Source organism: Tiliqua scincoides, chromosome 8 (genome assembly GCF_035046505.1).
Source record: "Tiliqua scincoides isolate rTilSci1 chromosome 8, rTilSci1.hap2, whole genome shotgun sequence".
NCBI classification, from domain to species: domain Eukaryota; kingdom Metazoa; phylum Chordata; class Lepidosauria; order Squamata; family Scincidae; genus Tiliqua; species Tiliqua scincoides.
The window spans coordinates 47,732,304-47,760,222 of NC_089828.1; the positions used below are offsets into that span (position 1 = coordinate 47,732,304).

The window sequence follows — 27,919 nt, forward strand, 5'->3', positions numbered from 1 at the left end:
TTAGGAACATAGGAAGCCACCTGCATCAGACCATTGGTCCATCTCTCTTGGTGTCACACTGACTAGCAACAGCTCTCCAGGATTTTAGGTGGGGGTCCTTCCCAGCCCTGCCAGGGGCTGAATTTTGGATTCTGTGCATGCAAAGTGAGTGCTCTATCAGTGAGACAGGCTTCTTCGAAACCTATGATCCTGCTGCTCTGAGGCATCAGGCAGCCAAACTGCAAAGCTGGTGTTAAAGCGGAGAAGATACAGCCTCCAGCCCCCTGCTGTACACCCTGTTCTTCCGTTTAGGATACAACAAGCACCTTGTACTCTTGCAGGCATTAAGATGTAGGAATAGGACACAAAAGTAGGTGATTTAACAGGTCACACACATAACAGGTCACAAGCCATGACGGGTGGGTATAAGTGATTAACCTGTGGAACTCCTTGCCACTGGATGTGGTGATCGCACCTGGCCCTGGATGCCTTTAAAAGGGGGTTGAGACGGATTTCTGGAGAAAATGTCCACCACCTGTCACCAGCCAAGGTGGGTGGGTGCATGTAATTAACCTGTGGAACTCCTTGCCACTGGAGGTGGTGACAGCACCTGGCCCTTGATGCCTTTAAAAGGGGAGCGGGACGAATTTCTGGAGGAAAAGTCCACCACAGGTCACAAGCCAAGCTGGGTGGGTGCATTCAATGAGTCTGTGGAACTCTCTGCCACAGAAGGCGGTGACGGCACCTGGCCCTGGATGCCTTTAAAAGGGGGTTGGGATGGATTTCTGGAGGAAAAGTCCACCACAGGTCACAAGTCAAGCTGGGTGGGTGCATGTGATGAGCCCGTGGAACTCCCTGCCACAGGAGGCAGTGATGGAGCCTTGCCGGGTGCCTGGAGGGAAGGTCCACCGCAGGGGAGAGCGTGCAGGGCGCTCTGCACATGCCCAGAGGCACTGTGTCCCCCAGGAGAAAGGCACAGCGCTTCTGGGCAACCCTGGGACTGGCTTCCGAGGGGCCTCCAGGGAGCACGTCGAAGGTGCCTTGTCCAGACCAGCCGTCCTATGAGGCGCCTTAGTCAGAGGTAGGCCCCGCCCCTGCCTTCGAAGGGGCGGGGCCTACAGCGCCTCTGGGCAACTCTCGCTTCATGAGGCGCACTGAAGCGCCAGAAGCCCCTCACCCGGAAGTACTACTGCACCTACTGAAAGCGAGGAGGGGAGAAGAAGAACCTTGGCGTTGTCCATTGGCTACAGCCTCTGTCCATCTCTGCAGCCAGCCGCCGATTGGACAGTGCACACCATCTACGCCCGCCCCTCAGCATCCGGTCTCGGGGACCCGCGCCTGCGCAGTGGCGACGGCCTCCGGACGGAGTGGCGACGGTGGTGGAGCGGCCATTAGAGAGACGCCCGCCCGCGGCCGCGGGAAGAGACGGAGCGGAGGCGCGCCTTCCCCGCGGGGACAGGTAGGGCGCACTGAGAGCCAGGTCTACTCAGAAGTATGCCCCATTAGAGTCAATGGGGCTTACTCCCAGGAAGGGGGGTGGCACCCTGAGAGCCACTCCTCTGCAGGTCTACTCAGAAGTGAGCCCCATTGTAGTCAATGGGACTTACTCCAGGTAAGTGTGGAGAGACTGGCAGCCTCAGAGCCCAAGCCTCTGCCTGTCTACTCAGAAGTAAGTCCCACTATAGTTAATGAGTCTTGCTCCCAGGAAAGTGTGAGTAGGACTGCAGCCTGAGGGCCCAATCCTGTGCTTGTCTACTCAGGAGTAAGTCCCATGATAGTCAATGGGGCTACTCCCAGGAACGCATGGACAGGAAAGGCTGCTTTAATTTCTGGGTGGTTAATTCGTATTGGTGTCTCCAGTTGCTGGTCCAGGTGTGTGTTTGCTAATCCAAATTGAAACCCTTTTTCAGCCTTCCCTTGTAAGTACAGATGGAGGGGGTCGGAGGGGGAGCGCTTCCTTCCCTTGCCTTCTGGATACCTCTGTGTTGTACTTTTCTTGTATGTAATATGCATACTAACTAAGGTTGCAATCCTGTACACAGTTACCTGGTGTAAGTTCGACTGAACTCAATGGGGCTTACTTAGGTGTAGACCTGCTGTAAAGTAGTGGGTTGCATCGTGGCTTGCTTGTTTAAAGTTGCCTAGAGCAGTGTTTCTCAACCAGTGGTATGTGTGGGTACCAGCAGTGGTACTTGAGGTAATGTCTGGTGATACCCATGGCATCCCTGGACACATGCTGCTCTGCAGCAAGACCAGGAATGCAACACAGCAATCAGTGGTACGGGGCTCAGCTCAGCACCAAAGCATGCTTTTCTAAACAGGGTTTAGCCTGTGGAACTCTAAAACAGGGTTGTCCAAACATTTTGGCAGGAGGACCACATCATTTCTCTGACACTGTGTCGGGGGGGGGGGCAGGGAAAAAACAATTTACATTTAAAATATGAATAAATTTACATAAATGAATTTATTAGAGATGGAACTGATATGAATGAATGAAGGTCTTGCAATAGCTCATGACCTATAAAAGTTCTTGCACAAAGCAAGGCCTGCCTTTCCTTCACTGCCACTGCTGCATTACAGATGTGAAACAGCAAGGAGTGGGGGGAGCCTGTCATGATTATGTACATGTTAGGTCTAGGTTGGCAGTGAAAGGCTGAACCACACTAAGACAGTGCAACTGAGAAGTTGCTAGCAGTTCCTAGCTGCAAGAATGTGAGTAAATAAACAAAAAGATTGTTGTTTCTCCTTTGCTGGCCAGAAAGGACAGACAACAAGAATTACAACCCTTTGGAACGTTTAACACCTTAGTAGACTGAGGGGCGACTGATCAAGCATGATGGAGTGCAGCTGTGGATCTCTGGTTGGGAGGGATAAAGAACTATGAGGGGCTAGCAACTAGGCCAACTTTAAGAAGGTTCTGCCCTCAAAAGTTTCTGATTGGACAGTCTAAATAAGTATGAAGTCACCTCAGTACTATTAGCATGAGAAGTATAATGATGGGGCCCAAGGGGTGTGTCCAGGTCCTTCTTGAACAGAGTTTTTGGGGTGCAACATCCTGCACGCTGCGAGCTCCATTGTCTACCATGGGCACCTGGCCTCATAGGTAGCCTTGGGGCTAAAAGATCTACAAGAGTAACTGACCCAGGTGAGAGATAGGGATTAACAGAGATAGCCAGCTAGCTTTATTATTTTATTGCTGATATGTTTCCTAGATGTTTATGCCTCTAGCATTTGCTGCCTTACTGTAACTTTATGTAACCTTATGTACTTAATAAACTAAAATCTCTTTTACTAAGTTGTTTCATTGTCTGTTGGGGACAAAAGTTCAGAATCCTGCCTAGCCGTTCAGCAAGCTACCAAGTGCTCATTGAGGTCTGAAGCTTTAATTGGAGAAAGCGCTCAGTGCCTGTAAGGGATAGAGTTAAGCCTAGAGGATCTCAGTGTCCCTGGACTGAGGCACTGGCACATACAGGGTGGTGGCAGTACTACTGGACGGGGGGGCCTTGAGGGCTTAAGGGTTCGAGAACCATGAACTCTGAGCACCCCAAACCTCCCATAGTTTGCGACAGAGTCCTCATCCCACAGCTTAGGTGAGAGGTCGAACAGTCGTTCTCATGCTGAGAGCAGTTGTATTGGGCCAGCATGGGCTCCAGCAAGTCTCCGGAGGACCAGAGGCTCATTGGAGACTGAGAGTTCCCCGAGGGCCAGATTGGGAGGCCCTGAGGTCCGCAAGTGGCCCCCAGCCGGAGTTTGGGCACCCCTGCTCTAAAAAGCCTTCTTGTCCACCCTGAGCCTCTTACTGGTGTTTATTGCATAGTATTTGGCCTCCCAGTCCAGAAGTAACTTGTGATGTTGTCATCACGTTACTTCCAGTAATGCTTTGAATAGATGGACCTTGTGAAGTGGTATGACAGGAAAAACATTGAGAAACGCTATCCTAGGGGAATGAAATTTTTATATGCATATCCTCACATATGTCTGTAGGTGTAGGTAGTGCACTCACACACACACACACACACACACACACACACACACACACAGAGTCTGAATTTCCTTCCCTCTCTGCTCTCTTCATTTCTGGGGTATGTGTTTGGTTTCTAGATATGTGGACCTTAACACCATGCTTTTTCTTGCCCCCTTTGAGAATCGTACTGTAACATAGCATCAAACCAGGTGTCACTTTAAATGCTTTGAAGCTTTTTCCCTAGTGTAGATAGTATGTGGGGGTGAGTATGTGGGGGTGAGTGTGTCAACTGAATTGAAGCAACAGAGTGTCAGAGTTCTGACCTCCTGATGCATCCCACGAAGCGCACACACAGGGCAGCAACAGACAGATCCTAAGTAATATCTATTTTGGCATGGTCAATCCATTAATACCCTTTTGAGCCAATTTCCTTGAGCATTTAAAGCAGGGGTGTCCAAACTTTTTGGCAGGAGGGCCACATCATCTCTCCGACACTGTTGGGGGCCAGGAAAAATACAATTAATTTGTATTTCAATTTTGAATAAATTTACATAAATGAATATATTAGAGATGGAACTTATATGAATGAATGAAGGTCTTGTGATAGCTCAAGGCTTTTCCTTCACTGCTGCATCTGCTTCACACATGGAGCAGCAAACAGCAGAGAGAAAACTTGACCCACAGCTTGCACGAGAGAGGTCGAACAGTCACCCTCATGCTGAGAGCAGTTGCCCCAGGCCAGCATGGGCTCCAGTAAGTCTCCAGAGGGCCAGATGCTCATTGGAGACTGGGGGCTCCCTGTGGACTGGATTGGGAGTCCTCGAGGGCCACAATGGCCCCAGGGTCAGGGTTTGGGCACCCCTGATTTAAAGTAAACAATAAATATGATTACATGCTTCTCCTACGCATTCAGGTATAGATGTAGTTGAGAAGATTGGGGGTAGAATAGATTAATTCTAGTCAGTGTGGGATTATAAAAGGGTGTGCCTGATCTTGTACTGTGTATGGTTTTTAGCCTCAGGTTAGGGGTCAGACTCCTATTTGAGCCACCTTGAATGGAAAAAAGGAAAAAAAAAACAGTCTTAAAAATGGCATGACAATTTTGCGAACTATCTCCTGGCCCCTCATAGATACTTTGTAGAAGAATCCTACCTATGTATATTTATATACATGTGTATATATGATAGGTGGTAGGTGTAGCGAATGCATTGAGAGCTGTGATTTGGGGGGCAGGGGTACGTGTATGTCTTTCTGAATTCCCACTCCCCCTTGCTTCCTTCACTTCTGGGGCACAGAACTGGGGTTTGTGTTTGACTTCTAGGTAAAGAGAACTACTTTTTCCATGTGCAGCGCAGCATCCTAACTGTTCTGACTTCTATTCTCACCTCTTTGTTTTCCTCCCCTGCATGAGATATGGGAGGATGGGAGATTGACTGTTTGTGGTTGTTGCTTTGCTGAAGGGGAAGTGTGGTCTCATCTCTCTCTAATGTTTTGCCCCTGTTTTCTCCATACAGCCCTGATAACCAGCCATGGCAGGTGTTTTTCCATTCCGGGGGCCCTGTCCCCCAATGCCTGCTCCCATGGCTCCACTGCCTGACTATATGTCTGAAGAGAAACTGCAAGAGAAAGGTAAGATCATGATGTATTTAGGGGGTGCAAAGGGAGGGGCTTTGAGCCATTCTTCTGCATAGGTCTGGGGTTTGAGCAGCAATTTTCTACCTTTTTCATAACACAGCACAATGACAAGGCTCTAAAATTGTCAAGGCACATCATTAGTTGTCTGACAATTGACAAGATACAGCCATGTTGCTAGTGGGTGGCTCACATTCTCCAATAGTCCTACTAATAAATGACCCTCCCCCAGATTCCCATGGCATACCTGTGAACCATTCTAAGCTCACCAGTGTGCCATGGCACATTGGTTGAAAATCACTGGGCTAGACTGTTAGAGATGTTTGGTGTATATATATGAAGAAAAAACGTTTTTAAGGTGGTTTACATTGCAGGTGAATTAGAAGATGATTCCTTGTCCCAAAAGAGCTCAAAATTTAAAAAGTTCAAGGGAGAGAAGTGGAGGCAGGGGGATTATGTGTGATTTTTTTTTTTTAATGTACATGTCCTTAACCTTTAGTTACGGTGTTATACGGTGTTATATTGGTCTGTGCCAGGCCAACTGAAGGAACCTTAAGTTGCCTCTCTCTACTGTTGCTGCTTGGTGGGGATGGCTACAGGGACCACTGGTTCTTTGTGCAAAAGAGCAAAGTAGTATCTGGTCTTTGTCAGGCTGATGGAGGAGGCCTTGCTCTCTTACTGCTGCTAGATCAATGTGCTAAAATGTTGGGGGTGATGCACTGGTGATGTCCTTTATGAGCTCTGGCTCGAGAGACATTGCATGTGGGGTCTTGTCCTCTTTCAGCCCGTAAGTGGCAGCAGTTGCAGGCCAAGCGCTATGCTGAGAAGAGGAAGTTTGGTTTTGTGGATGCCCAGAAGGAGGATATGCCCCCTGAGCACGTGAGGAAGATCATCCGTGATCACGGTGACATGACCAACAGGAAGTTCCGGCATGACAAACGAGTTTATTTGGGGTGAGAAACAGAAACCTCTGCTTTGTTCTATCTGGAATGCTAGGGGTAGATGGGATGTTAGGAAATGCTCCAAGCCGTTTGAGTGGCAGGAAGCTGGTTCCAGGAGTTTTCAACTTCTTTACTGACATGTTCCCAGTCCAGCATGTCGAATTGCAGCCTTGAGCTGGAACTCACCTCCTGGAAGTGACTGTGTATGGAACACACAGGTCTGAGAACTGGAGCTAGTGAAGTCATTGCTTAATGTAAAGGAGGTAGACGGGGAGGGGGAATTTGGATGGTTTTGTAAGGGATTTGGGTGCAGAGAGCAACTGGAATCTGACACTATTTGTGCTCTGTTGGTGTTGATGCTACTTTCAGGTTCAAATTTGTAACAAACATTTTCCAGGCAACTCTTCCTAGAAAGCATGCGCATGACATATGCATGTAAAAAGAACAGCATGACTGTTGGGAGTGTTTTAAACTTAATATGTTGGCATTTTTTCAGTGCGTTTAATTTTTCTTCCTTAAAAACTCTGTGTGCTCTCGAGTTGTGTAAGAATATTCACTAGTTTTCCAAGAAAACATTGACATGTTTTCATATTAACATTTATTCCATGTTCAATGTGCTTTATTGATTTCATGTAATTCATCAAGCACCCCAGTTTGTATAGGCTTTGGTTCTGAAATGGAAATGGTTTTATTGCCAGTCCTGGGCCTGCATTTTGGGATGTACTGGCTGTGTCGAAAGCAAGGTAGTAGCTGGTGAGGCCCTTGAAACCTATTGAAACGGATTCTGTTTTCTTTCCAGTGCCCTTAAATACATGCCTCATGCAGTCCTGAAGCTCCTGGAGAACATGCCAATGCCCTGGGAGCAGATCCGAGATGTGCCTGTTCTGTATCACATCACTGGCGCCATCTCCTTTGTGAACGAGATCCCATGGGTTATTGAGCCAGTGTACATTGCCCAGTGGGGGTAAGTAAGCTTTGCTGACAGTTGTAGACCTGCAGTTACTGGGCAGGGACACATGTGATTGATCAGGAGAGATCTAGGGGGTGGTGGGTGAACAGTTCAATGAAAGTGTCAACCCAATGCACCACAGCTGTGAAGAAGGCCAATTCCATGCTCAGGATAATTAAAATATGAATTGAGAATAAAATGGCCAATATTACTATGCCTCTGTACAAATTGATAAGGCCACACATGGAGTTTTGTATCTGGTTCTGGTCACTGCATCTCAAAAAAATATATGGTGGAACTGAAAAAGGAACAGAGTAACCAAAATTATTAGTGGGCTGGGGCCACTTTCCTTACAAGGAAGGCTACAGCATTTGGGACTTTTCAGTCTAGGAAGTGGCTGCAGAAGAGGGTGGGATGATTGAGTGGTTAGAGGAAAATTCTTTTCCCTCTTGCACAACACAAGAACCGGGGGGCTAGAGTTGATTGGTGGGAAAGTTTGAACAGGCAGAAGGAAATGTTTCTTTACCTGTTAATCTGTGGAACTCCTTGCCATAGGATGTTGTGATTGCACCTAACCTAGATGTCTTTAAGAGGGGATTAGGCAGATTTATGGAGAAATGGCCCATCACAGGTTGCAACTCACGATGACTGTATGCAGCATCGGATCCAGCAGGGCTCTTCTTATGTTCTTACGCCTGACTCTTGCAATATGTTCCAGGTCCATGTGGATCATGATGAGGCGGGAGAAGAGAGACCGGCGCCACTTCAAGCGCATGCGCTTCCCACCCTTTGATGATGAAGAGCCACCCCTTGACTATGCTGACAACATTCTGGATGTGGAACCCCTAGAGGCCATCCAGCTGGAGCTGGACCCTGAGGAGGACGCCCCTGTCCTGGACTGGTTCTATGACCACCAGCCACTGAAAGATAACCGCAAGTGGGTATCCTACCACGCGTTGTTGGGTGGGAGAGTAAACATCAGGAAGGGCTCCTGTGCTTAGGAAGCCAGCATGTGTGCTAGACCCTATACAGCAGTGATTCTCACACATTTAGTGCCGGGACCCACTATTTAGAATGAGAATCTGTCAGGACCCACCAGAAGTGATGTCTTGACAGGACGTGACATCATCAAGTAGGAAATCTTTTAACAATCCTAGGCTGCAATCCTATGCACACTTACCCAGCAGTAAGTTCCATTTACTATCATTGTTCAAAGAAGTACAAGTCTATAACATTTCCCCAAATGCAGTCACATACCATAGTAGCATCCAGTCTAATATATTAAAAATAAAATATTGAAATGAAAGGGGAACCACCTGAAACTGGCTCGCGACGCAACTAGTGGGTCCTAACCTACAGTTTGAGAAACACTGCTGTAAAGAATACAGAGTCTTTGTGACTGTGTTGAGACTTGAATAATTGTTATAGAGCTATGGAAGTAATAAACCTGCACGTGGAGGTGTGGTTACATTTGATTCTGTGTGCCTGATCATTGTAGTTTCTTTAGGAGTAGCAGCTGCTGCTAACTCTCAGCTCTGCACAAGAGCAACCAGGCAGTGTGTTTGAGGCCTGCTGACTGGAGAAGGGGTTTTTTGAAAACTTGGCTCTCTTTTCTGGGCTACAGGTACGTAAATGGTTCCACGTACCAGCGCTGGCAGTTCACTCTCCCCATGATGTCTACACTGTACCGCCTCGCCAATCAACTGCTCACGGACCTGGTTGATGACAATTACTTCTATCTGTTTGACCTGAAGGCTTTTTTCACCTCCAAGGCCCTCAACATGGCCATTCCAGGGGGTCCCAAGTTTGAGCCGCTGGTCCGGGATATTAACTTGCAGTGAGTATGGGATGCTTGCTTTGGGGCACTGATTTGCAGGCCAGAGTACACCGGCCAATTGCTGCCACCTTGTTGGATCAAGATGTACTTCTTTATCTCACAGCCTTGTCGCCTCTTAATGCCTTTGTGCATATACCGTTGCAGTTGTAGCTGGAACTTTGCACAGTTTCAGCATCCCCCTCAGCTCTTAACAGGTTGCTTTGTCAGCTCACAAGAAACTGACAACAGCAGTATGGGTGAAAAGGGAAATAATTCTCAAATGGCTGGCTAAATTGGCTGAGACCCTTTTGGGTTCTAACAGCAGTCTCTCCATACGTTTTCTGATAGCTCCAGGAAGACCACTGTGGCAGGCCCTTATATGTGGGGATTAAAGCTAGCCCTGTCCAGCCACAACATCTCCTTCTCTTTTGAAGTACTTGGACATGGGAAAAATCAGTCATTGTGCAAGCTCTGTTCTATGACACGGCACCCCTAGGAAGAGCCAGAACATGCTACTTTTGAAAGGAACTCTCCATTTAAGGCCAACCCAGGCTGGGTCAAGAAGGAAGCTGCCAGACTGCCTTTTCTCAACCAAGCGTTTTTTCCCCTCTCTTGTTCAAAAAGGGATGAAGACTGGAATGAGTTCAACGACATTAACAAAATCATCATCCGTCAGCCAATCAGGACAGAGTACAAGATTGCCTTCCCATACCTTTACAACAACCTTCCCCACCATGTCCATCTCACCTGGTAAGATCTTGGGAGCTGAGCTGAGGTGGAGGATGGGAGAGGCAGCATTCTTCAGTTCTACTTAACACTGTGTCCTCTCATAGGTACCACACACCTAATGTGGTCTTTATCAAAACGGAGGATCCTGACCTACCAGCTTTCTACTTTGACCCACTCATCAACCCCATTTCACACAGGCACTCTGTTAAGGTAGGGAAATTCAGTGGTGGAAGGCCTATGAATGAGGGTAGGTGTGTGTGTGTGCTGTGACTGCTTTTATATTGACTACAGACACATTATACTCAGAAGCTTTTTAAAAGGGGGGCACACGTGTTGTAAGCTTTGATTGCATTTCTGCAAATACCAAGAGACCCTGGAAACACTGTTGTCTTGCCAGAGAAGGACATTTGTGAAGGCCAGTCAAGAATATACTAATATTTTTGGCTAGTTCTGGGTGGGTTTTTCATGTTTTCTGCTTCCTTTTTCAGGATCCCTTAGGCAGGTGGGTGGGGAAAAGTCACTGACTTTGGTTCCTCCATTCCAGAGCCAGGAGCCCCTCCCTGATGATGATGAGGAGTTTGAGTTGCCGGAGTTTGTAGAGCCCTTCCTCAAGGAGACGCCGCTCTACACAGACAACACGGCAAATGGCATTGCACTTCTGTGGGCCCCTCGGCCCTTTAACCTGCGTTCTGGCAGAACCCGCCGGGCTCTAGATATCCCTCTTGTCAAGAATTGGTAAAAAATTTTCTATTGGTGCCGTTAAGGCAGGGGGTGGTGGTAGAGGTGGAGAGATTCTATGTTGCCTTCACAACAGCAGTGCAGAGCAAGCAATATTTCCCCAGCACTCTGCAAAACCTGATCAGGTGCAGGCAGCTAAGGTCAGAATTGTCACATAGACAGAGTTGGCCAGCCCTTTCCTCTTCCTCGCAGAGATAGCAAAGCCTGTGTGTCTTCTCTTTCCTTACTTAAAGAACCTCTGGAATCTTATTGCTTTCACAAGGTACTTTTTAGGAAGTTCATAGTATTTTTCCCCCTTTCCTTCTTATTCCGTTAACACATTTTCACTGATTTTAATTGTAAATGCTTAAAGTGTTAACTGAACTGTGTTGTAAATCTGCCAGAACTCTCATTGGCTAGGATGGCTATCAGAATAAGTCTTCGTCATCTTCAGGTACCGGGAACACTGTCCTGCTGGGCAACCAGTCAAAGTCCGGGTCTCTTACCAGAAGCTTCTCAAGTATTATGTCCTGAATGCACTCAAACACAGGCCTCCCAAGGCTCAGAAGAAGAGGTGAGTGACCAGCCCCCCTTATTGTTTCTCCTGGGAAGGAACTGCAAGCCCTATGGTGACACCCACCTTTTCCCTTCTGTCCTCCCACCTCCAGATATCTCTTCCGATCCTTCAAGGCAACCAAGTTTTTCCAGTCAACCAAGCTGGACTGGGTGGAGGTGGGGCTGCAGGTCTGCCGCCAGGGCTACAACATGCTCAATTTGCTGATTCACCGGAAGAATCTCAACTATCTCCACTTGGACTATAACTTCAATCTCAAACCTGTCAAGACCCTCACCACCAAGGTACCAGCTCTTTCGTCCTGCCTTTGAGCAGAGTTTTTGCCTCCAGCTAGGGTCAAGGCTGACTAGCCCACCAGAGGGGTGGTGGGGCAGTGGCATTGAATGACAGACGGGGAAGGCAGCACCCTGTGCCCACCATCCAACTGTATCATTGGCCATCTAGCCACTCTCCATAATCTCTCACCTGCTGGCAATGGTGGGACCACCACTCTTCCTTCCACTCAGCCTTTTCAACAGGCAGAGGACTGGAAGTGTGGAGAAGTAGAGAAGTGGTGGGCTAGAGCATCTCCAGCCCATGGTCACTCCACTCCTCCTCACTTCCTTCTTAGCTCTTTGCTTGTTGAAAAGGCTGAGTGGAAGGAAGAGTGGTGGTCCCACCATTGCCAGCAGCTGAAAATTGGAAGGCAAGGGGAGAAGATTGGGGGGTTAGGATAATCTGACAGTTTGCTTTGTAGAGATAGGAGTTCATTTTATTTTTAAAATTTCCTTTATTAATGATTAATAAAACTTTAATTGCTGGACATCAAAATATCAAATGTTTTTATATATATATAAAATATGTGTGTGTGTGTGTGTGTGTGTATGTATATGTATATGTACATGTATATGTATATATATAAGTAAACATACAAATAATCATAATGTTATATGCATAGAATCTATACATAAATTTCCAAGGACTTCAGGTATCCACAAATGTAACCATTTGTATTTCTCTTCTGTAAGCCATAGATACAAGTATTGACTGAGTTAAAAGATCCTTAGTCAATTGAAAAATAGTGTGAGAGATGGGGGTTCATGTGTCATGGGGGTGTGTGAGCCCAGTGCCTTGCCCGACTGCCGCAGATGCTGGTAGGGCTTGGGTCAGGCATGTCTGGAGCCAACTTTCACAGCCTGAAAGGACATTGGGGAACTGCTGCTGGTCTGACTTTTCTTGTAATGCAGTCCCTCATGATGGGAGGGCTTTCACCCCACATTAGTCTGCACTCATTTGGGTCTCCACAGCACATCTTGCAGGGCTCCTCTGCGTGCCTGGCACCCCCATGCTGTAGGTGCTGGTAGGCTGGTGTTGCTGTGTTTCGCAGTTCCTGCATGACATTTTTCCACCTCCCGCCTTGCAGGAAAGAAAGAAATCGCGCTTTGGCAACGCCTTCCACCTGTGTCGGGAAGTGCTGCGTCTGACCAAACTTGTGGTGGACAGCCACGTCCAGTACAGACTGGGGAACGTGGATGCATTCCAGGTAAGCAGATGGTGGCCATGCTGGCTGCTGTGTGGGAAGATGAGGGACCCTTCATATACAGATGGTAGCCACTGCAGATCTCCTTGCCACAGGATGTGCTAATGGCATCTGGCCTAGAATCCTTTAAAAGGGGATTGGACAGATTTATGGATGAAAAGTCCATCACAGGTTACAAGCCTTGATGAGTATATGCATTATCCTGGTTTTAGGCTGTTCTGAATGCAAGATGCAGGGGAGGGACTGCAGGAGACAGTCTCTTGTTGTCTTGTGTGTTGTCTTAGACATCTGGTGGGCAACTGTGAGATACAGGAAGCTGGACTAGATGAGCCTTTGGCTGATCCAGCAGGGTAGTTCTTATGTTTAGAGGTCCTATAATACAGTGTACTCCCCCCTTCTTTTTCCCCACCCCCTCCCACAAGCTGGCAGATGGTCTACAGTACATCTTTGCCCATGTTGGGCAACTGACTGGAATGTACAGATACAAGTACAAGCTGATGCGGCAGATCCGGATGTGCAAAGACCTGAAGCATCTCATCTACTACCGCTTCAACACGGTAAGGCCACTGGGGAGCCTGGCTGTAGCGCAGTTGGGTTGGGGGAGAGTAACTTTGGCATAAGCTGCAGGCTTATGCTTGTTCTTCTCTACTAGGGTCCGGTGGGGAAGGGTCCTGGCTGTGGTTTCTGGGCTCCAGGCTGGCGAGTGTGGTTGTTCTTCATGCGAGGCATCACTCCTCTGCTGGAGCGCTGGCTGGGCAACCTTCTGGCCAGGCAGTTTGAAGGTGAGTGAAGGCTCCATGGTGGATGGGGGGGCGGGCAAGCTTTTCAGTCTTCCTGTGTTTTGGGGAAGGGTCAGCAATATCCAGAAATGGCAACTCTTTGGTTAGTAGCATTCTCTTTCTGAATATCAGGTGGTGTAGACATAAACAAGGGAAAGGTTGTTACCTTTTATAACCTGTGCATGGATTTTCCAGTGGCATTTGGCCTGAATCATAGGCTGGATGAAATGGCTGGGTTTGGTCCAATCCGGTTCTTAATGTCCCATTCCCCAGAATTGTCTCTTCTCCAGAAATTGCCTCATCTTTGCTGACAGTTGCTGAATGCCTTAGCTGGAGAGCCAACTTCTCCTTCAGAGTCTGCCCAGGGTTGCTAATGGGGTTTTCTGAGCCTTCTTCTATCCCAACTCTCCGGACACACCTGGGAACCTTTGTGCTCTCGCTGTAGGCTGCAGTTGGTTCTGGGGGCTGTGGTTGACCATTCACCTTGGTGACCATTCCTCTTGGTGCATCCTTTCTGTTGCCTTCCCCAGGCCGTCATTCCAAGGGTGTGGCCAAGACGGTCACCAAGCAGCGTGTGGAGTCACACTTCGACCTGGAGCTGCGTGCAGCTGTGATGCATGATATTCTAGACATGATGCCGGAGGGGATCAAGCAGAACAAGGCCCGGACCATCCTGCAGCACCTTAGTGAAGCCTGGCGGTGCTGGAAAGCCAACATCCCTTGGAAGGCAAGTTCCATCCGATTCCCTCTTCCTCCTCCAGGAAGGGCTGCCATGTCATACTAGCTCTCCATAACGAGCCAGTATCTCTTCTTCCCTGCTGACAGGTGCCTGGGTTACCAACTCCCATCGAGAACATGATCTTGAGGTATGTGAAGGCCAAAGCCGACTGGTGGACCAACACCGCCCATTACAACCGGGAGCGCATCCGCCGTGGCGCCACTGTGGACAAAACAGTGTGCAAGAAAAACTTGGGACGCCTGACTCGATTGTACTTGAAAGCCGAGCAGGAGCGGCAGCACAACTACCTGAAGGTAAGATTTGTGGGGCAGTCTGCTTGCAGAGTACACGTGACCCAGCCTGGGTTAGAGAGGGGCACACTTAATGTTACCTTTGTGGCTTGCCTACAGGATGGTCCATACATCACTGCAGAGGAGGCTGTGGCTGTCTACACCACCACTGTGCACTGGCTGGAGAGTCGGCGGTTCTCGCCCATCCCTTTCCCTCCGCTGTCCTACAAACATGATACCAAACTGCTAATCTTGGCCTTGGAGCGTCTGAAGGAAGCCTACAGGTAATATGGGCAGGTGCAGGGACCACAGGCGCTTCAGGAGCCAACAATAACATGGGCTACTCATGACGACTGGCATTTGTTTGGTGCTTTGTGAGTACCAGGAACAGCACTTCCTATGAATTACGGTGATGCACTTCTTACAAAAGTGCCGTAAGGGGAGTAAAGGATTGTTATCCCCGTGTTGCAGCTGGGAGGCTCAAGGTGACTGAGCAAGTGGATGGCTGAGCTTGCAGCCCAGTCCTGTTGAAAGCTGCCCGTCGGCAGAGAGGTCGGGATCCAGGCAGAAGTACCGAGATCTGATGTGCGTTTCATGACATCACACTTGCGATGCTGCCTGTGCAGGTCGGCAGCAAGGCCACTGTCCACTAGCGCCAGGTGGGAGGGAGGGTCAGAAACACTCCTGTTCCTCAGCAGGGAGAGAGATGGAATGGGGGCAGAAGGGGGTGGGGTAAGTGGCTCTTGGCTGCAGCCGTATCCCATTCCCTTCCCTCTCTTACTCTCCTTGGTTCTGTGCCAGCAAAATAGCCGGTGCAGAACCAAGCAGACCCATAAGGAAAGCAGAGGCTTTCCCCAGGGTAAGGGAATGAAAGTTTCCCTGCCCTGATGAAACTTCTGGAACTGCTCCCCCCACTGTAAGGTGCATTACATGCCTCCTTTGGTGGCGGAGGGGGATGGATTTGAACTGTATTGGGGCCTTAGTCTCTAACCACTAGGGTGGTGCGAGGCTTCCTTTCCTAGACATGATTTGGCAATCCATAGCAGGCCCTGATGGCCTCTCCCAAACTTTCTTTCAGTGTGAAGTCCCGCCTCAACCAGTCGCAGAGAGAGGAGCTGGGACTCATCGAGCAGGCCTATGACAACCCCCACGAAGCCTTGTCCCGTATCAAGCGACACTTGCTAACACAGCGAGCCTTCAAGGAGGTGAGTCTTGGGAAGGAAGCACAAGCTGTCCGCAGGGCCCACTGCCCATCTTCACAGCAGCTCTCCACGTGCTGGCCTTGTAACGGACCCTACTCTGTCTCCTCTTTGGTCAGGTGGGCATTGAGTTCATGGACCTCTACAGCCACCTCGTTCCTGTGTACGATGTGGAGCCCCTGGAGAAGATCACAGATGCCTACTTGGACCAGTATCTGTGGTATGAGGCAGACAAGAGGCGGCTCTTCCCTCCCTGGATCAAGCCAGCTGACACAGAGCCACCTCCCTTGCTGGTATACAAGTGGTGCCAAGGTGTGTTTGGGAAAGCATGACCTTTCAAGGCTCAGGAACTGGGAGCTGGAGTTTCCCTCTAGACTAGAGCAGCAGCGATTTTCAATCTTTTTCATCTCATGGCATACTGACAAGGCGCTATAATTGTCAACGCGCACCATCAGTTTTTTGAACATTGACATCACTGAGCCACAGCCCATGCTGGTAGGCACATCATTTTGCTGGTAGGGGGCTCAAGTCCCCCAACTGTCCTACTAATAAATGACCCTCCCTAAAGTCCCATGGCACACCTGTGGACCATCTGTGGCACCCCAGTTGAAAAATCGCTGCTCTAGAATGTTGCTTTTTTGAAGCCCCGGGCCTGTAGCCCTTGCAGCTGAGGTTGCGTTGTCTGTACTCTGGCTGGCCACTAATGTTGCTGTCAACCACACTAAGTACACAGTAAGAGTAGTGGGGCTTGGAGATGGCTCTTGCTACTAGCTTTGGCCTACTCCTTGTTTTCGGTTATTCCACTAGGTCAGTGGTTCCCAAACATTTTCTACTGGTAGCTCCCTTGACTTGTTGGGTTATTCACCATAGTTCCCAATTGGGGCTGCACTACATTGTATAGGGTGCTGGGTTTACATGAGGATTTTGTGGCTCCCCTGGCTAGTTTCCCTGGGGAGCCATAGTTCAGTTTGGGAACCGCTACAGGAGGGGGTGGGATATCATTGGCTGCAGAGGTGTTTGACTCTGGAATATTCATACATATCCTATTTTCCCCCACCCCTCAGGGGGCACCCAATTATACAATGGGGTTGATACAATAAATTAATCTCACTTTTCAACTAGGTTGTCTGCAAAGCAACTTAACAATGGATCACAGTAATTTAAAAACAAAACCTACACAAGCATAACGTAGCAGTTCAAAGCCCAGTGGTTTCCCCCTACTGCTGCAGTGCGTGCTGCAGGGGGTAGAAGCATGGCTTGCTGCAGCTGCTCCTTCCCTAGCTGATGGATGGAACCAGGCTGGTAGTCCCCTTGCTGCAGTGGTCTTTCCTAGAGGCAGGAAATGCAGTGTCCTAGTGCTCTTTTGCCCTCGAGGGCCAGTGTCCAGTAGGAGGAACCCATGCATGTTGGTCTGTGTCCATAGGCATAAACAATCTGCAGGATGTGTGGGAGACCAGTGAGGGGGAGTGCAACGTCATGCTGGAGTCGCGCTTTGAGAAGATGTACGAGAAGATCGATTTGACCCTGCTCAACAGGTTGCTGCGCCTCATTGTCGATCACAACATTGCTGACTACATGACGGCCAAAAACAACGTGGTCATCAACTACAAGGTACTCCTGCCTGGTGGGGATGGGGTGTGTGTGTCTGCACACATGTTGTTCCTAGCTGTTCCTTTTGTGCGTTGGGTGTACTGCTTCCGGGCTGCGAACTCTTAGAGCTGTGCGCCGAGTGTCCCCACTGACCTTCATCCCCTCTCCCCCTCCACCCCAGGACATGAACCACACCAACTCCTACGGGATCATCCGGGGGCTGCAGTTTGCCTCCTTCATCGTTCAGTACTATGGCCTGGTGATGGACCTGCTCGTGCTGGGCCTGCACCGTGCCAGTGAGATGGCTGGCCCTCCACAGATGCCCAACGACTTCCTCAGCTTCCAAGACATCGCCACTGAGGTGGCCCACCCCATCCGCCTCTTTTGCAGATACATTGACCGCATCCACATCTTCTTTAGGTACTGAAGGCTGGAAGAGGGAGCAGGAGGAGATAGGGCTCTGGTGCACAGTTTACTGACTGTGGGATGCAGCAGGGCTGAGAGGGACAGTGACGTAGACTCGGGTTGAAAGCAGATCCTGTAACTCGCCTAAGGCAGCGAGATGTAAAGCATCCCCTGCAGATATCTCTAGTTCTTGGAGAACTGCACGGGCTTCACAGCCTCATTCATGGTTGTGAAAGAACCACACAACCTTATTCTCCACTGCTGAGCTATCTCCACAGGAAACCTTTCTGGCTGTTTAGTCTAATTCTGCCACTTGCCAGGTTTAAAGCAGTTGCTTTTTGTTCTTGAAGCCGAGAAGGGCAGGACTTCCCTGCCTGATGTACTTTAATCCAGACATGATCCAGCCTTCTACTCCTTAACTTAATTTGTGGAGGTAGGGCTGTGGCTCAGTGATGGAGCTCTTGCTTTGCACGCAGGTAGTCCCAGCTTCAATCCTTGTCAGCAGCTCCAGGTAGGGCTGGGGAAAAAACCCTGTATGAGCCTCTAGAGAAGCAATTTTCAATCGCCATGCCATGACATTGGTGAAAGGCCTGCAGGTGTGCCACAGGAGTTTGGAGCACAGTGGTTGAAAATGGCTGAAAAGCACTTCTGGGTTCTGTTCTAGGGCAGCTATCTGCAGTGACGAATTGTCTGCCCCTCTTTCTCCGTCAGCAGAGTGGAGGAGTATTCTGCTGGTAGAGCGGAATGCTATAGACAAGCACTACTGCCTGTAGTATTCATTACTACAGAAAGTTGCCCTAGAAACAGAGCCACAGAACCCAAAGGAGTCTCCTGGAAGCCAGAAGTGACATCACAAGAGATGAAGACCATAGAGGTCAGTGTGCTCTAAGAAGAAAAAGGTTGAAAATCGCTGCTCTAGAGGGCCTCTGCCAATCGCTGTAGCAGATGCAGAACTAGACGCACGAAGGGCCTGTCTTGGGATAAGGCAGCTTGCTATGTTCTCCTGTGTAATTCCTGCACATTCTGTCCAGAATTCTGATGAAACACCCTGATTTTTCTCTCTCTGCTTTAGGTTCACAGCTGATGAGGCCAGAGACCTGATCCAGCGCTACCTCACAGAGCACCCAGACCCAAACAATGAAAACATTGTGGGCTACAATAACAAGAAGTGCTGGCCTCGAGATGCCCGCATGCGTCTCATGAAACACGACGTCAACCTGTGAGTGACCAGCCAGGGTGGGGCAGGGAGAGGGGCCTGTGTTTTTTCCTCCTTCCTGTACTTTGCAGGTGGCGGGAACGCAGAGCCCGGGCAAGGGGTTTCATGCCCATCTCCTCCCTTCCCCTCCCCCATAGTGGCCGTGCTGTGTTCTGGGACATCAAGAATCGGCTGCCTCGCTCAGTCACCACAGTGCAGTGGGAGAACAGCTTTGTGTCGGTATACAGCAAGGACAACCCTAACCTGCTTTTCAACATGTGTGGCTTTGAGTGCCGCATCCTGCCCAAGTGCCGGACCAGCTATGAAGAGTTCACCCACAAGGATGGAGTGTGGAATCTGCAGAACGAGGTGAGGAACGGTTGGGAGAATGGCCTGGCAAGCTGCTGCTTCTGCTGGCTGGCCTGGGTGGGAGGCAGGGAGCAGGCAGGCGTTTGGAGCCTGCATGGCCAGATCAAGTATCTCCGTGACTGAGGCAGTTCAGGGAGTTGCTCGTTCTCCCCTTGCACCTGTTTCCTCACCAACCCCAGTGCTGCATCTTTACATGTTTTGGACAAAATAGAAGGGAAGGGTGGATGAGAGCTAGGGAGTGGAAGAAGAAATGTGGTGAAGAACTGTGGCCTGCAGTGTCTCATGGGAGATGCTGTGGACCACCACTCCTCCAGACATGTCCTCTTCTGCTCCCTTTCAAATGTTGATAGTAGGAGGAAGAGGAGCAGTAGCTGATGTGTGGCTCAGCTGGACAGAAACACAGTCTGTGGCAGCCACTTCAGGCCTCATCAGGGGGTTAGTTCTGGGAGTCCCCATTGCATCGTGATGATGCAGTGGTCCCGTCTGCTGCCATTTGCAGGTGACAAAGGAACGTACGGCTCAGTGTTTCCTGCGAGTAGATGACGAGTCCATGCAGAGGTTCCACAACCGAGTCAGACAGATCTTGATGGCCTCTGGATCCACCACCTTCACCAAGGTAAGGAATGGGCAGCTCTGTACACCTTGAACTGCTGGGGCAGCACCAGCCAAGTAGCTGAAGCCTTCCCTTCCTGCGGTTTCCCTTTCAGATTGTGAATAAATGGAACACGGCACTGATCGGCCTGATGACCTACTTCCGTGAGGCTGTTGTGAACACCCAGGAGCTGCTGGACCTGCTTGTGAAGTGTGAGAACAAAATCCAGACTCGAATCAAGATTGGCCTGAACTCCAAGATGCCGAGTCGCTTCCCACCAGTCGTCTTCTACACACCCAAGGAATTGGGGGGGCTGGGCATGCTGTCTATGGGCCACGTCCTCATTCCCCAGTCCGATCTCAGGTGAATGCAGCTCTGTTGAGGGAGGAAGCATTGGAAGAATGCTACGCCTTCCTGCTTCCTTACCCTTCCCATGCCTTATGCTGTGCAGGTGGTCCAAGCAGACAGATGTGGGCATCACCCACTTCCGATCGGGGATGAGCCACGAGGAGGACCAGCTCATCCCTAACCTGTACCGATATATCCAGCCATGGGAGAGCGAGTTCATCGACTCACAGCGGGTGTGGGCAGAGTATGCTCTGAAGAGACAGGAGGCCATTGCTCAGAACAGGTGCGTCTCGGGCAGGATATGAGCTGCTTTCTTGCTACCTTTGTAGGAGCCAACAGTTGCCTGTGGAACCAGGAAGCATCTTAGCTTCTTGGGCTGGCTGCAGAGTCCTCCTTCCTTGTGTGCATTCTCAGTTGCCTGGAGGAGGAGCAGTGCAAAGACGCTAACAGGAGTGGCCTCTTGGCTGTCATTTTAGGCGCCTGACTTTGGAGGACTTGGAGGACTCATGGGACAGAGGCATCCCTCGTATCAACACCCTTTTCCAGAAGGATAGGCACACACTTGCCTATGACAAGGGCTGGAGGGTCAGGACTGACTTCAAGCAGTATCAGGTATGAATGTTTTGTGTGTTAGGGTGGGGAACTGTAGTTCATAAGCATCCTTCCTTCTCGCCTAAACAGTGGTTTGGCCAGATCATGAGGTCTCCCCATAGTGCTGGGGGGGGGGCTCTTGATTGTTGGCCCTGAGCCCCACTGCACCTCCCCGGAGAATGTGAAGTCTATAACCTTGTCTTCATATCTCTGATGTTGGTTTGTTCCTTTCTCTTTCCGCAGGTCCTGAAGCAGAACCCTTTCTGGTGGACACACCAGCGTCATGATGGGAAGCTATGGAACCTGAACAACTACCGCACAGACATGATCCAAGCACTTGGTGGGGTGGAAGGCATCCTGGAGCACACACTCTTCAAAGGGACCTACTTCCCGACATGGGAGGGTCTCTTCTGGTAAGGAGACTGAAATGTATCAGGTTGGGAGTGTGTTTGTGGGAGACTGAGGGATCCTCCCTTGCCTGCATTTCCAGGCCTGACGGGTCTCATATTCTTGTTCAGGGAAAAAGCCAGTGGCTTTGAGGAATCAATGAAGTGGAAGAAGCTGACCAATGCCCAGCGCTCGGGTCTCAACCAGATCCCTAACAGAAGGTTCACCCTCTGGTGGTCTCCTACCATCAACAGGGCCAACGTGAGTCTTTATCTTGAATGTGGCCTCCCCGATCTGTGGTATACTTCTGTGATTTGTCCTCCTGGGTTACTTTTCCCTACTGTCCTGGCCATTCTCTTTAATGCATAAGCTTTCACTCTGTCCATTTGCCAGAGTGGCTCTGAACCCATTTACCAAGCTTAGCCTGAATTCCCTTCTCTTTGCAGGTATATGTGGGCTTCCAGGTGCAGCTGGACCTGACAGGCATCTTCATGCATGGGAAAATCCCCACTCTAAAGATCTCCCTCATCCAGATCTTCCGTGCCCACTTGTGGCAGAAGATACATGAGAGCATCGTCATGGACTTGTGTCAGGTGAGGAGGAGAGGGAGACTAAGTGGGTGAATGGGTGCTGTAACAAAGACCAGTCTGAACAGTCCCGCTCTTCCCTGTGTGCTTCTCATCCAGTTCCAAGTCCTGGGGCAATTCCTTTGCTTGCTCTGGCAGCTTGACAAGCCTCCATATCCTGGGAGCTCAGGTCTGTTCCATAAGTTGCTGCCTTTTCTGTGGATCTTCTTTCACCCTTCTGAAAATTCCCTGTCTGCTCACAGGTCTTTGACCAGGAGCTGGATGCCCTGGAGATTGAGACGGTGCAGAAGGAGACAATTCACCCCAGAAAGTCTTATAAGATGAACTCCTCCTGTGCAGACATCCTCCTCTTTGCCTCCTACAAGTGGAACGTCTCACGGCCCTCATTGTTGGCAGATTCCAAGTAAGTCCACCTTGCTTTGGACAGCACTAATGCCAGCAAAGGTGGGAACCAACTGGCTTTAAGGTATCTGTCCTGTGTGTGGACAGCAATGTGCTGATAGCCATCTTTCTTGCTCAGGGATGTGATGGACAGTACCACCACCCAGAAGTACTGGATCGATATCCAGTTGCGCTGGGGTGACTACGATTCACATGATATTGAGCGCTATGCTCGGGCCAAGTTCTTGGACTACACCACAGACAACATGAGCATCTACCCATCGCCCACTGGGGTTCTTATCGCCATCGACCTGGCTTACAACCTGCATAGGTGAGGAGGAGGTGCATGTGTGAGTTTTCTGGGTTACACCAAGCTTCTGGCTCCCTGCAGATGCCCGATCTCGTCTGATCTCGGAAGCTAAGCAGGGTCAGGCCTGGTTAGTACTTGGATGGGAGACTGCCTGGGAATACCGGGTGCTGTAGGCTTATACCATAGTCTTTTGAGACTGAAGGTTGCCATTTGGCTCCTATGGTCTCAGCAAACCTGTGAATAATGCTCTGAAACTGCAGGAGAATCCTGAGCAGAGGTCAGCTTCCTTATACATTCCCATGGCTGCTCAAAGCAGAATACATTACTAGCAGATGTACAATATCTGTTCAGGCTGTTAAATGTTGGCTTTCCTTGGTACACATCTTGAGATGTGATAGTGCAGCCAGCTGTGGGGAGGGCAGGGCTGGGTCTTGCCTCCTGTCACTAATGTGCCCTGCTTTCCCAGTGCCTACGGGAACTGGTTTCCAGGGAGCAAGCCACTGATCCAGCAGGCCATGGCCAAGATCATGAAGGCCAATCCCGCCCTGTACGTGCTGCGGGAGCGGATCCGCAAGGGGCTGCAGCTCTACTCCTCGGAGCCCACTGAGCCCTACCTGTCCTCGCAGAACTACGGGGAGCTTTTCTCCAACCAGATCATCTGGTTTGTAGATGACACCAATGTGTACAGGGTCACCATCCACAAGGTGAGAATCGTGCTGTGAATATGGAGTTGAGGTGGAGGGTGATTGGTTGGTTGGATGGATAAAAAGACCTAACAATTAACTCTTTCTTCCAGACCTTTGAAGGAAACTTGACAACAAAGCCCATCAATGGGGCTATCTTCATCTTCAACCCCCGTACTGGGCAGCTCTTCCTGAAGATCATCCATACCTCTGTGTGGGCAGGGCAGAAACGATTGGGCCAGGTGAGGGTGTGCTGGAATTTGCCTTGGAGCCAGCTCTGTTGCTCCCTTGCCTCGATCAGACTTTTCATTGGGCTTGGAGACAAGAAGGGGTGGCAGGTGAGACACGGCCTCCAAACTGCTCACTTGCTCACTAACTTGGAACCGCTTTCTCCTCCAGTTGGCCAAGTGGAAGACAGCTGAGGAAGTAGCGGCCCTGATCCGTTCTCTGCCTGTGGAGGAGCAGCCGAAGCAGATCATTGTCACCCGGAAGGGCATGTTGGACCCTCTGGAGGTGGGCAAGAGGGGATGGGGGTTTGCCTATAGTGCGGTTGACTAGAAAGAGGCAGAGGAGCTCATTTGTAGACTTGACTCTCTGTTGGGAGTTGGAGGTGCCTCTGCAGTTGACTTCTTCCTGGGTATTAGACGTGCTTGAACTGGTGCCACGCTTGCATTGCCTGACTTTGCACCTCTCCTTCTCAGGTGCACTTGCTGGACTTTCCAAACATTGTGATCAAAGGCTCAGAATTGCAGCTGCCCTTCCAGGCCTGCTTGAAAGTGGAGAAGTTTGGAGATCTAATCCTGAAGGCTACAGAGCCCCAGATGGTTCTTTTCAACCTTTACGATGACTGGCTGAAGACCATTTCTTCCTATACGGTAAGAGGACACTTTCTCATGAGTAGATCCCTGGCTTTTTGGTCTGCCTCAGTTCACTGTGGCAGGTGCTCAAAGGCTTAGCACCAGGGAGGCCCTGTGACTGGGCTTCACGCTGTCTCATTTCTCCTGGCCTCTAGGCTTTCTCCCGCCTGATCCTAATCCTTCGGGCACTGCATGTGAACAATGATCGAGCCAAGGTCATTTTGAAACCAGATAAGACTACTGTCACAGAGCCCCACCACATCTGGCCCACCTTGACAGATGAGGAATGGATCAAGGTGGAGGTGCAGCTGAAAGATCTGATCCTGGCTGACTATGGCAAGAAAAACAAGTAGGTAGTCCTAACAGAATGGAGGCAGTGAGATTGGGATGTCCTCCACTCACCTTGCAGCCAACCAACATGAACGTTTGCTTCTCCCTGCCAGTTTAGCAGTAGGACTTTTCTAAATTCTCCACTTTGCTCTTGAATTTAATCTCCCCTTCCCTCCCCCTTTCTTGCCAGTGTGAATGTGGCTTCCCTGACACAATCTGAGATCCGAGATATCATCCTGGGTATGGAGATCTCAGCTCCGTCGCAGCAGCGGCAGCAGATTGCAGAGATTGAAAAGCAAACTAAGGAGCAATCACAGTTGACGGCCACCCAGACACGGACTGTGAACAAGCATGGTGATGAGATCATCACATCCACCACCAGCAATTACGAGACACAGACCTTCTCTTCCAAGACAGAGTGGCGGGTCAGGTGGGGAACCATTGCTTTTGGCATTCTGGGCTTAGCCAGGGGTTGTGTTTTATCCTGAAGCTTCTACAGTCATTGATTAGAATATTTATAGATAATTTTTAAGCCAATTGTCAGAGCAGTTTACATAGCAAAGGAGTGAGAAGACAGTTCCCTGACTCAGAAGGATCTCTTAAGAAAGACACAAGTGAGACAGCAGAGGGAGACGGTCATAGGTGCAGAAAAATCGGGGAAGAAATTGTGATTATGTGATATACGTTTATTTAGGCTTAATTCCAGTATTGTCACTAATACCCTCTTCTCTCCTACCTCCCCCCCCCCCCAAACCAGGGCCATCTCTGCTGCCAATCTCCATTTGCGGACAAACCACATCTATGTCTCATCGGATGACATCAAGGAGACTGGATACACCTACATCCTTCCCAAGAACGTGTTGAAAAAGTTCATCTGCATTTCAGACCTGCGTGCTCAGGTGTGCCTTTATTGGGTGGTAGGAGAATGGGGTGGTCCAAAGCTTGGGCCTGTCTGATCTCTTTTTTTTTGAACTTCCCCCACCTCTGGCTTTCCCAGCCTTTCTACCATCTTGCTTATCAGGTTGACTACCTTGTTGTCCACCAGGCCCCATGAGAGGGGGGTTCAGGGGGTACTTCACACCTGGGCTGGGGTCAAAAGGGGAGGGCCCCTTTCCATGTGCCCCATTGATCCTGTCTGCTCCCAATACATAATTGCTCTCTTTCCTGTCATTATCCATCCTTCTACCACTTAATCTGAGTCTTCTTTCTTCTTACCACTTCCTGTTCCATTCAAACATGATGTTGTTTACCCTGTTCTCAGACTGTTAGGTTAGTGATGGTAGGGTTCCTCCAGGTCACAGATGTGTTGTCTTGCATGTTTTAAAGCACTAGGCTCATTCATGACTCTGTATAAATTCATAGTAATGGGAGTCATCCTGGTCTCTTTATGTAGCCCCCTTGATTCAAGTGGACTATAGGGCTTCTGGAACATCTTACAAAGGCACCTGAATTTGTTACTATTGCTGAGTTTGGGGAAAATCTTTAAAAATCTTTAAACTCTGTATTGTCCCTTTTATGATTTTGCAACCTATTGCAAGCATTCTTCTTCCCCTGCTTTGGGCAGACTGAGCATCTCTTCCTGTGAGCAGATGACTGCTTCCTACAGAACCACACTTATGTGGACCGTTCCTCTTCTTCAGATTGCAGGATATCTGTATGGCGTCAGCCCCCCAGATAACCCTCAGGTGAAGGAGATCCGATGCATTGTGATGGTGCCTCAGTGGGGAACTCATCAGACAGTTCACCTCCCCACCCAGCTTCCACAGCATGAGTACCTCAAGGTGGGTCTGGTTTAAGTAGGGCTGTCTCTTGGGATGAGCCTTTATTTTGTGTCTCCAGAAGAGGAAGTTGGTGTCACATCCAGACCATTCTCTCCTTGGACCAGTCACCCACCAGCAGGAAGAAGAGTAGAAATGCAGCTGGGGCAGGGAGCACAGCTTTGGAGTCTCCTTTGCAGAGAAGGAACCTGTCTACCAATTACATCTCCTGGGAGTTCTGGGAAAATTGTCCATCATGTTGAAATGTCAATTTCCTTTCCTTTCCTCTGTGGCCTTCTCAAGGATGAAGATAATTTGAGTGGCCACTTTGAGGAACGAGCTAATCACCTTGTCCTCTCACCCGATCTCACCCCTTTTAGGAAATGGAGCCTCTGGGATGGATTCACACACAGCCAAATGAGTCTCCCCAGCTCTCTCCACAAGACGTCACAACCCATGCCAAAGTCATGGCTGAGAACCCCTCGTGGGATGGAGAAAAGACCATCATTATTACCTGCAGGTGAGTTGTGGGGCAGGTGAGTTGTGGATTTTGGGGTCTGGAACTATATGCTGTGAAAAGGCATTGGTTGATTATTCCCTCTGAGGGTCGCAAGCTGTAGAGGAAGGTGCCTGCATTTGTGCTTCCCCTTCCTAGTTAGCTTTTTTCTTCCCCTCCTGCCTAGTTTCACACCTGGCTCCTGCACGTTGACGGCCTACAAGCTGACTCCCAGTGGCTACGAGTGGGGCAGGCAGAACACAGACAAAGGAAACAACCCCAAGGGCTACCTGCCCTCCCACTATGAGCGGGTGCAGATGCTGCTGTCCGATCGCTTCTTGGGCTTCTTCATGGTACCTGCCCAAAGTTCCTGGAATTACAACTTCATGGGTGAGTTGGAGGAGACGTTGCTTCTGGGTCCATCCGTTTTCCAAGGGCCTAGTTAAGCTGATGTTTCTTGCCGATTGACTTACCCAAGACGTGCAAGGAATCTTCCTGACTCCTTTTCTGCAGTCAAAGCTCTTCCTCCTTCTGTATTTCACTTGTACTAACTTCTATCTTGATACAGTCCCTTGAAGTGTCTGTGCTTTTGAACTTTTATGTTACCAGCTTCTTGCCTAAGAGAAAGAATAGATAAGGATTCTGGGAAATTGTTTGCTGGCCCTGCTTATCTCCTGTGTCACTTATCCTTGCTTGCCCAACCCATTTGCTCCCAGCTGGGCAAGATGCAGTCATTCCATTGAGCATCAGTATCTGCCTGGCTTTGTCCCTTGAAGTGTAACTGACCACTTCTGGCAATGAAATACACTGTTTGTGGGTGTGATGTCATCTTGCTTCTGTCTTCCAGGTGTGCGTCATGATCCAAACATGAAATATGAGTTGCAGCTGGCTAACCCCAAGGAATTCTACCATGAGGTCCACCGCCCTTCCCACTTCCTCAACTTTGCCCTCCTGCAGGAAGGGGAGGTGTATTCTGCCGACCGGGAAGATCTCTACGCCTAGTGTTGAGAAGCAAGTTGACAGACCAAAGACTGTAGACATTCAACAGCACAGTGCCTGCTGTTGTCTTTCCCCAAGGATTTTTGGAATCGATCCTCCCACCTCTGCCAGTGCTTTGTTCATCCTCTTAGGTTTCTGTGTTGAATCCGTTTCCAGGACTTTTGTAAAGTGTGTGTGTAGTGTGTGCATCCAAGTGTAGTTTCACAGTTGTATTAATAAAATTTTTATAAATGGGA

The 27,919-nt window shown here is 49.6% G+C and overlaps 1 protein-coding gene and 1 pseudogene across 1 annotated transcript; both read left to right on the top strand.

The window, feature by feature from the left end:
- Window positions 1-1,345: 1,345 nt before the first annotated feature.
- On the top strand, window positions 1,346-27,919 carry PRPF8 (pre-mRNA processing factor 8). The gene is made up of 43 exons (XM_066635267.1): window positions 1,346-1,438; window positions 5,458-5,572; window positions 6,360-6,528; window positions 7,316-7,480; window positions 8,184-8,402; window positions 9,090-9,302; window positions 9,906-10,031; window positions 10,115-10,220; window positions 10,555-10,745; window positions 11,182-11,301; window positions 11,396-11,585; window positions 12,704-12,823; window positions 13,243-13,377; window positions 13,473-13,602; window positions 14,130-14,326; window positions 14,425-14,631; window positions 14,728-14,891; window positions 15,686-15,812; window positions 15,926-16,118; window positions 17,230-17,417; window positions 17,578-17,816; window positions 18,874-19,020; window positions 19,155-19,365; window positions 19,865-19,981; window positions 20,073-20,320; window positions 20,409-20,588; window positions 20,782-20,917; window positions 21,140-21,309; window positions 21,415-21,544; window positions 21,730-21,876; window positions 22,113-22,273; window positions 22,391-22,582; window positions 23,028-23,265; window positions 23,358-23,486; window positions 23,644-23,757; window positions 23,946-24,119; window positions 24,257-24,450; window positions 24,622-24,861; window positions 25,189-25,330; window positions 26,072-26,212; window positions 26,569-26,708; window positions 26,872-27,074; window positions 27,532-27,919. The coding sequence occupies exons 2-43, from the start codon at window positions 5,473-5,475 to the stop codon at window positions 27,684-27,686; spliced, it is 7,008 nt and encodes a 2,335-aa protein (XP_066491364.1). The 5' UTR covers window positions 1,346-1,438; window positions 5,458-5,472; the 3' UTR covers window positions 27,687-27,919.
- Window positions 22,614-22,737, top strand: LOC136659815 (5S ribosomal RNA; annotated as a pseudogene).

What these genes read in the sequence shown, in the direction of transcription:
- PRPF8 (XM_066635267.1), top strand. Translation starts at nt 5,473, where the DNA reads ATGGCAGGTGTTTTTCCATTCCGGGGGCCCTGTCCCCCAATGCCTGCT. An exon ending in AAGCCAACATCCCTTGGAAG is followed by an intron (nt 14,327 to 14,424) that starts GCAAGTTCCATC and finishes CCCTGCTGACAG; the next exon opens with GTGCCTGGGTTACCAACTCC. An exon ending in GGCAGCACAACTACCTGAAG is followed by an intron (nt 14,632 to 14,727) that starts GTAAGATTTGTG and finishes GCTTGCCTACAG; the next exon opens with GATGGTCCATACATCACTGC.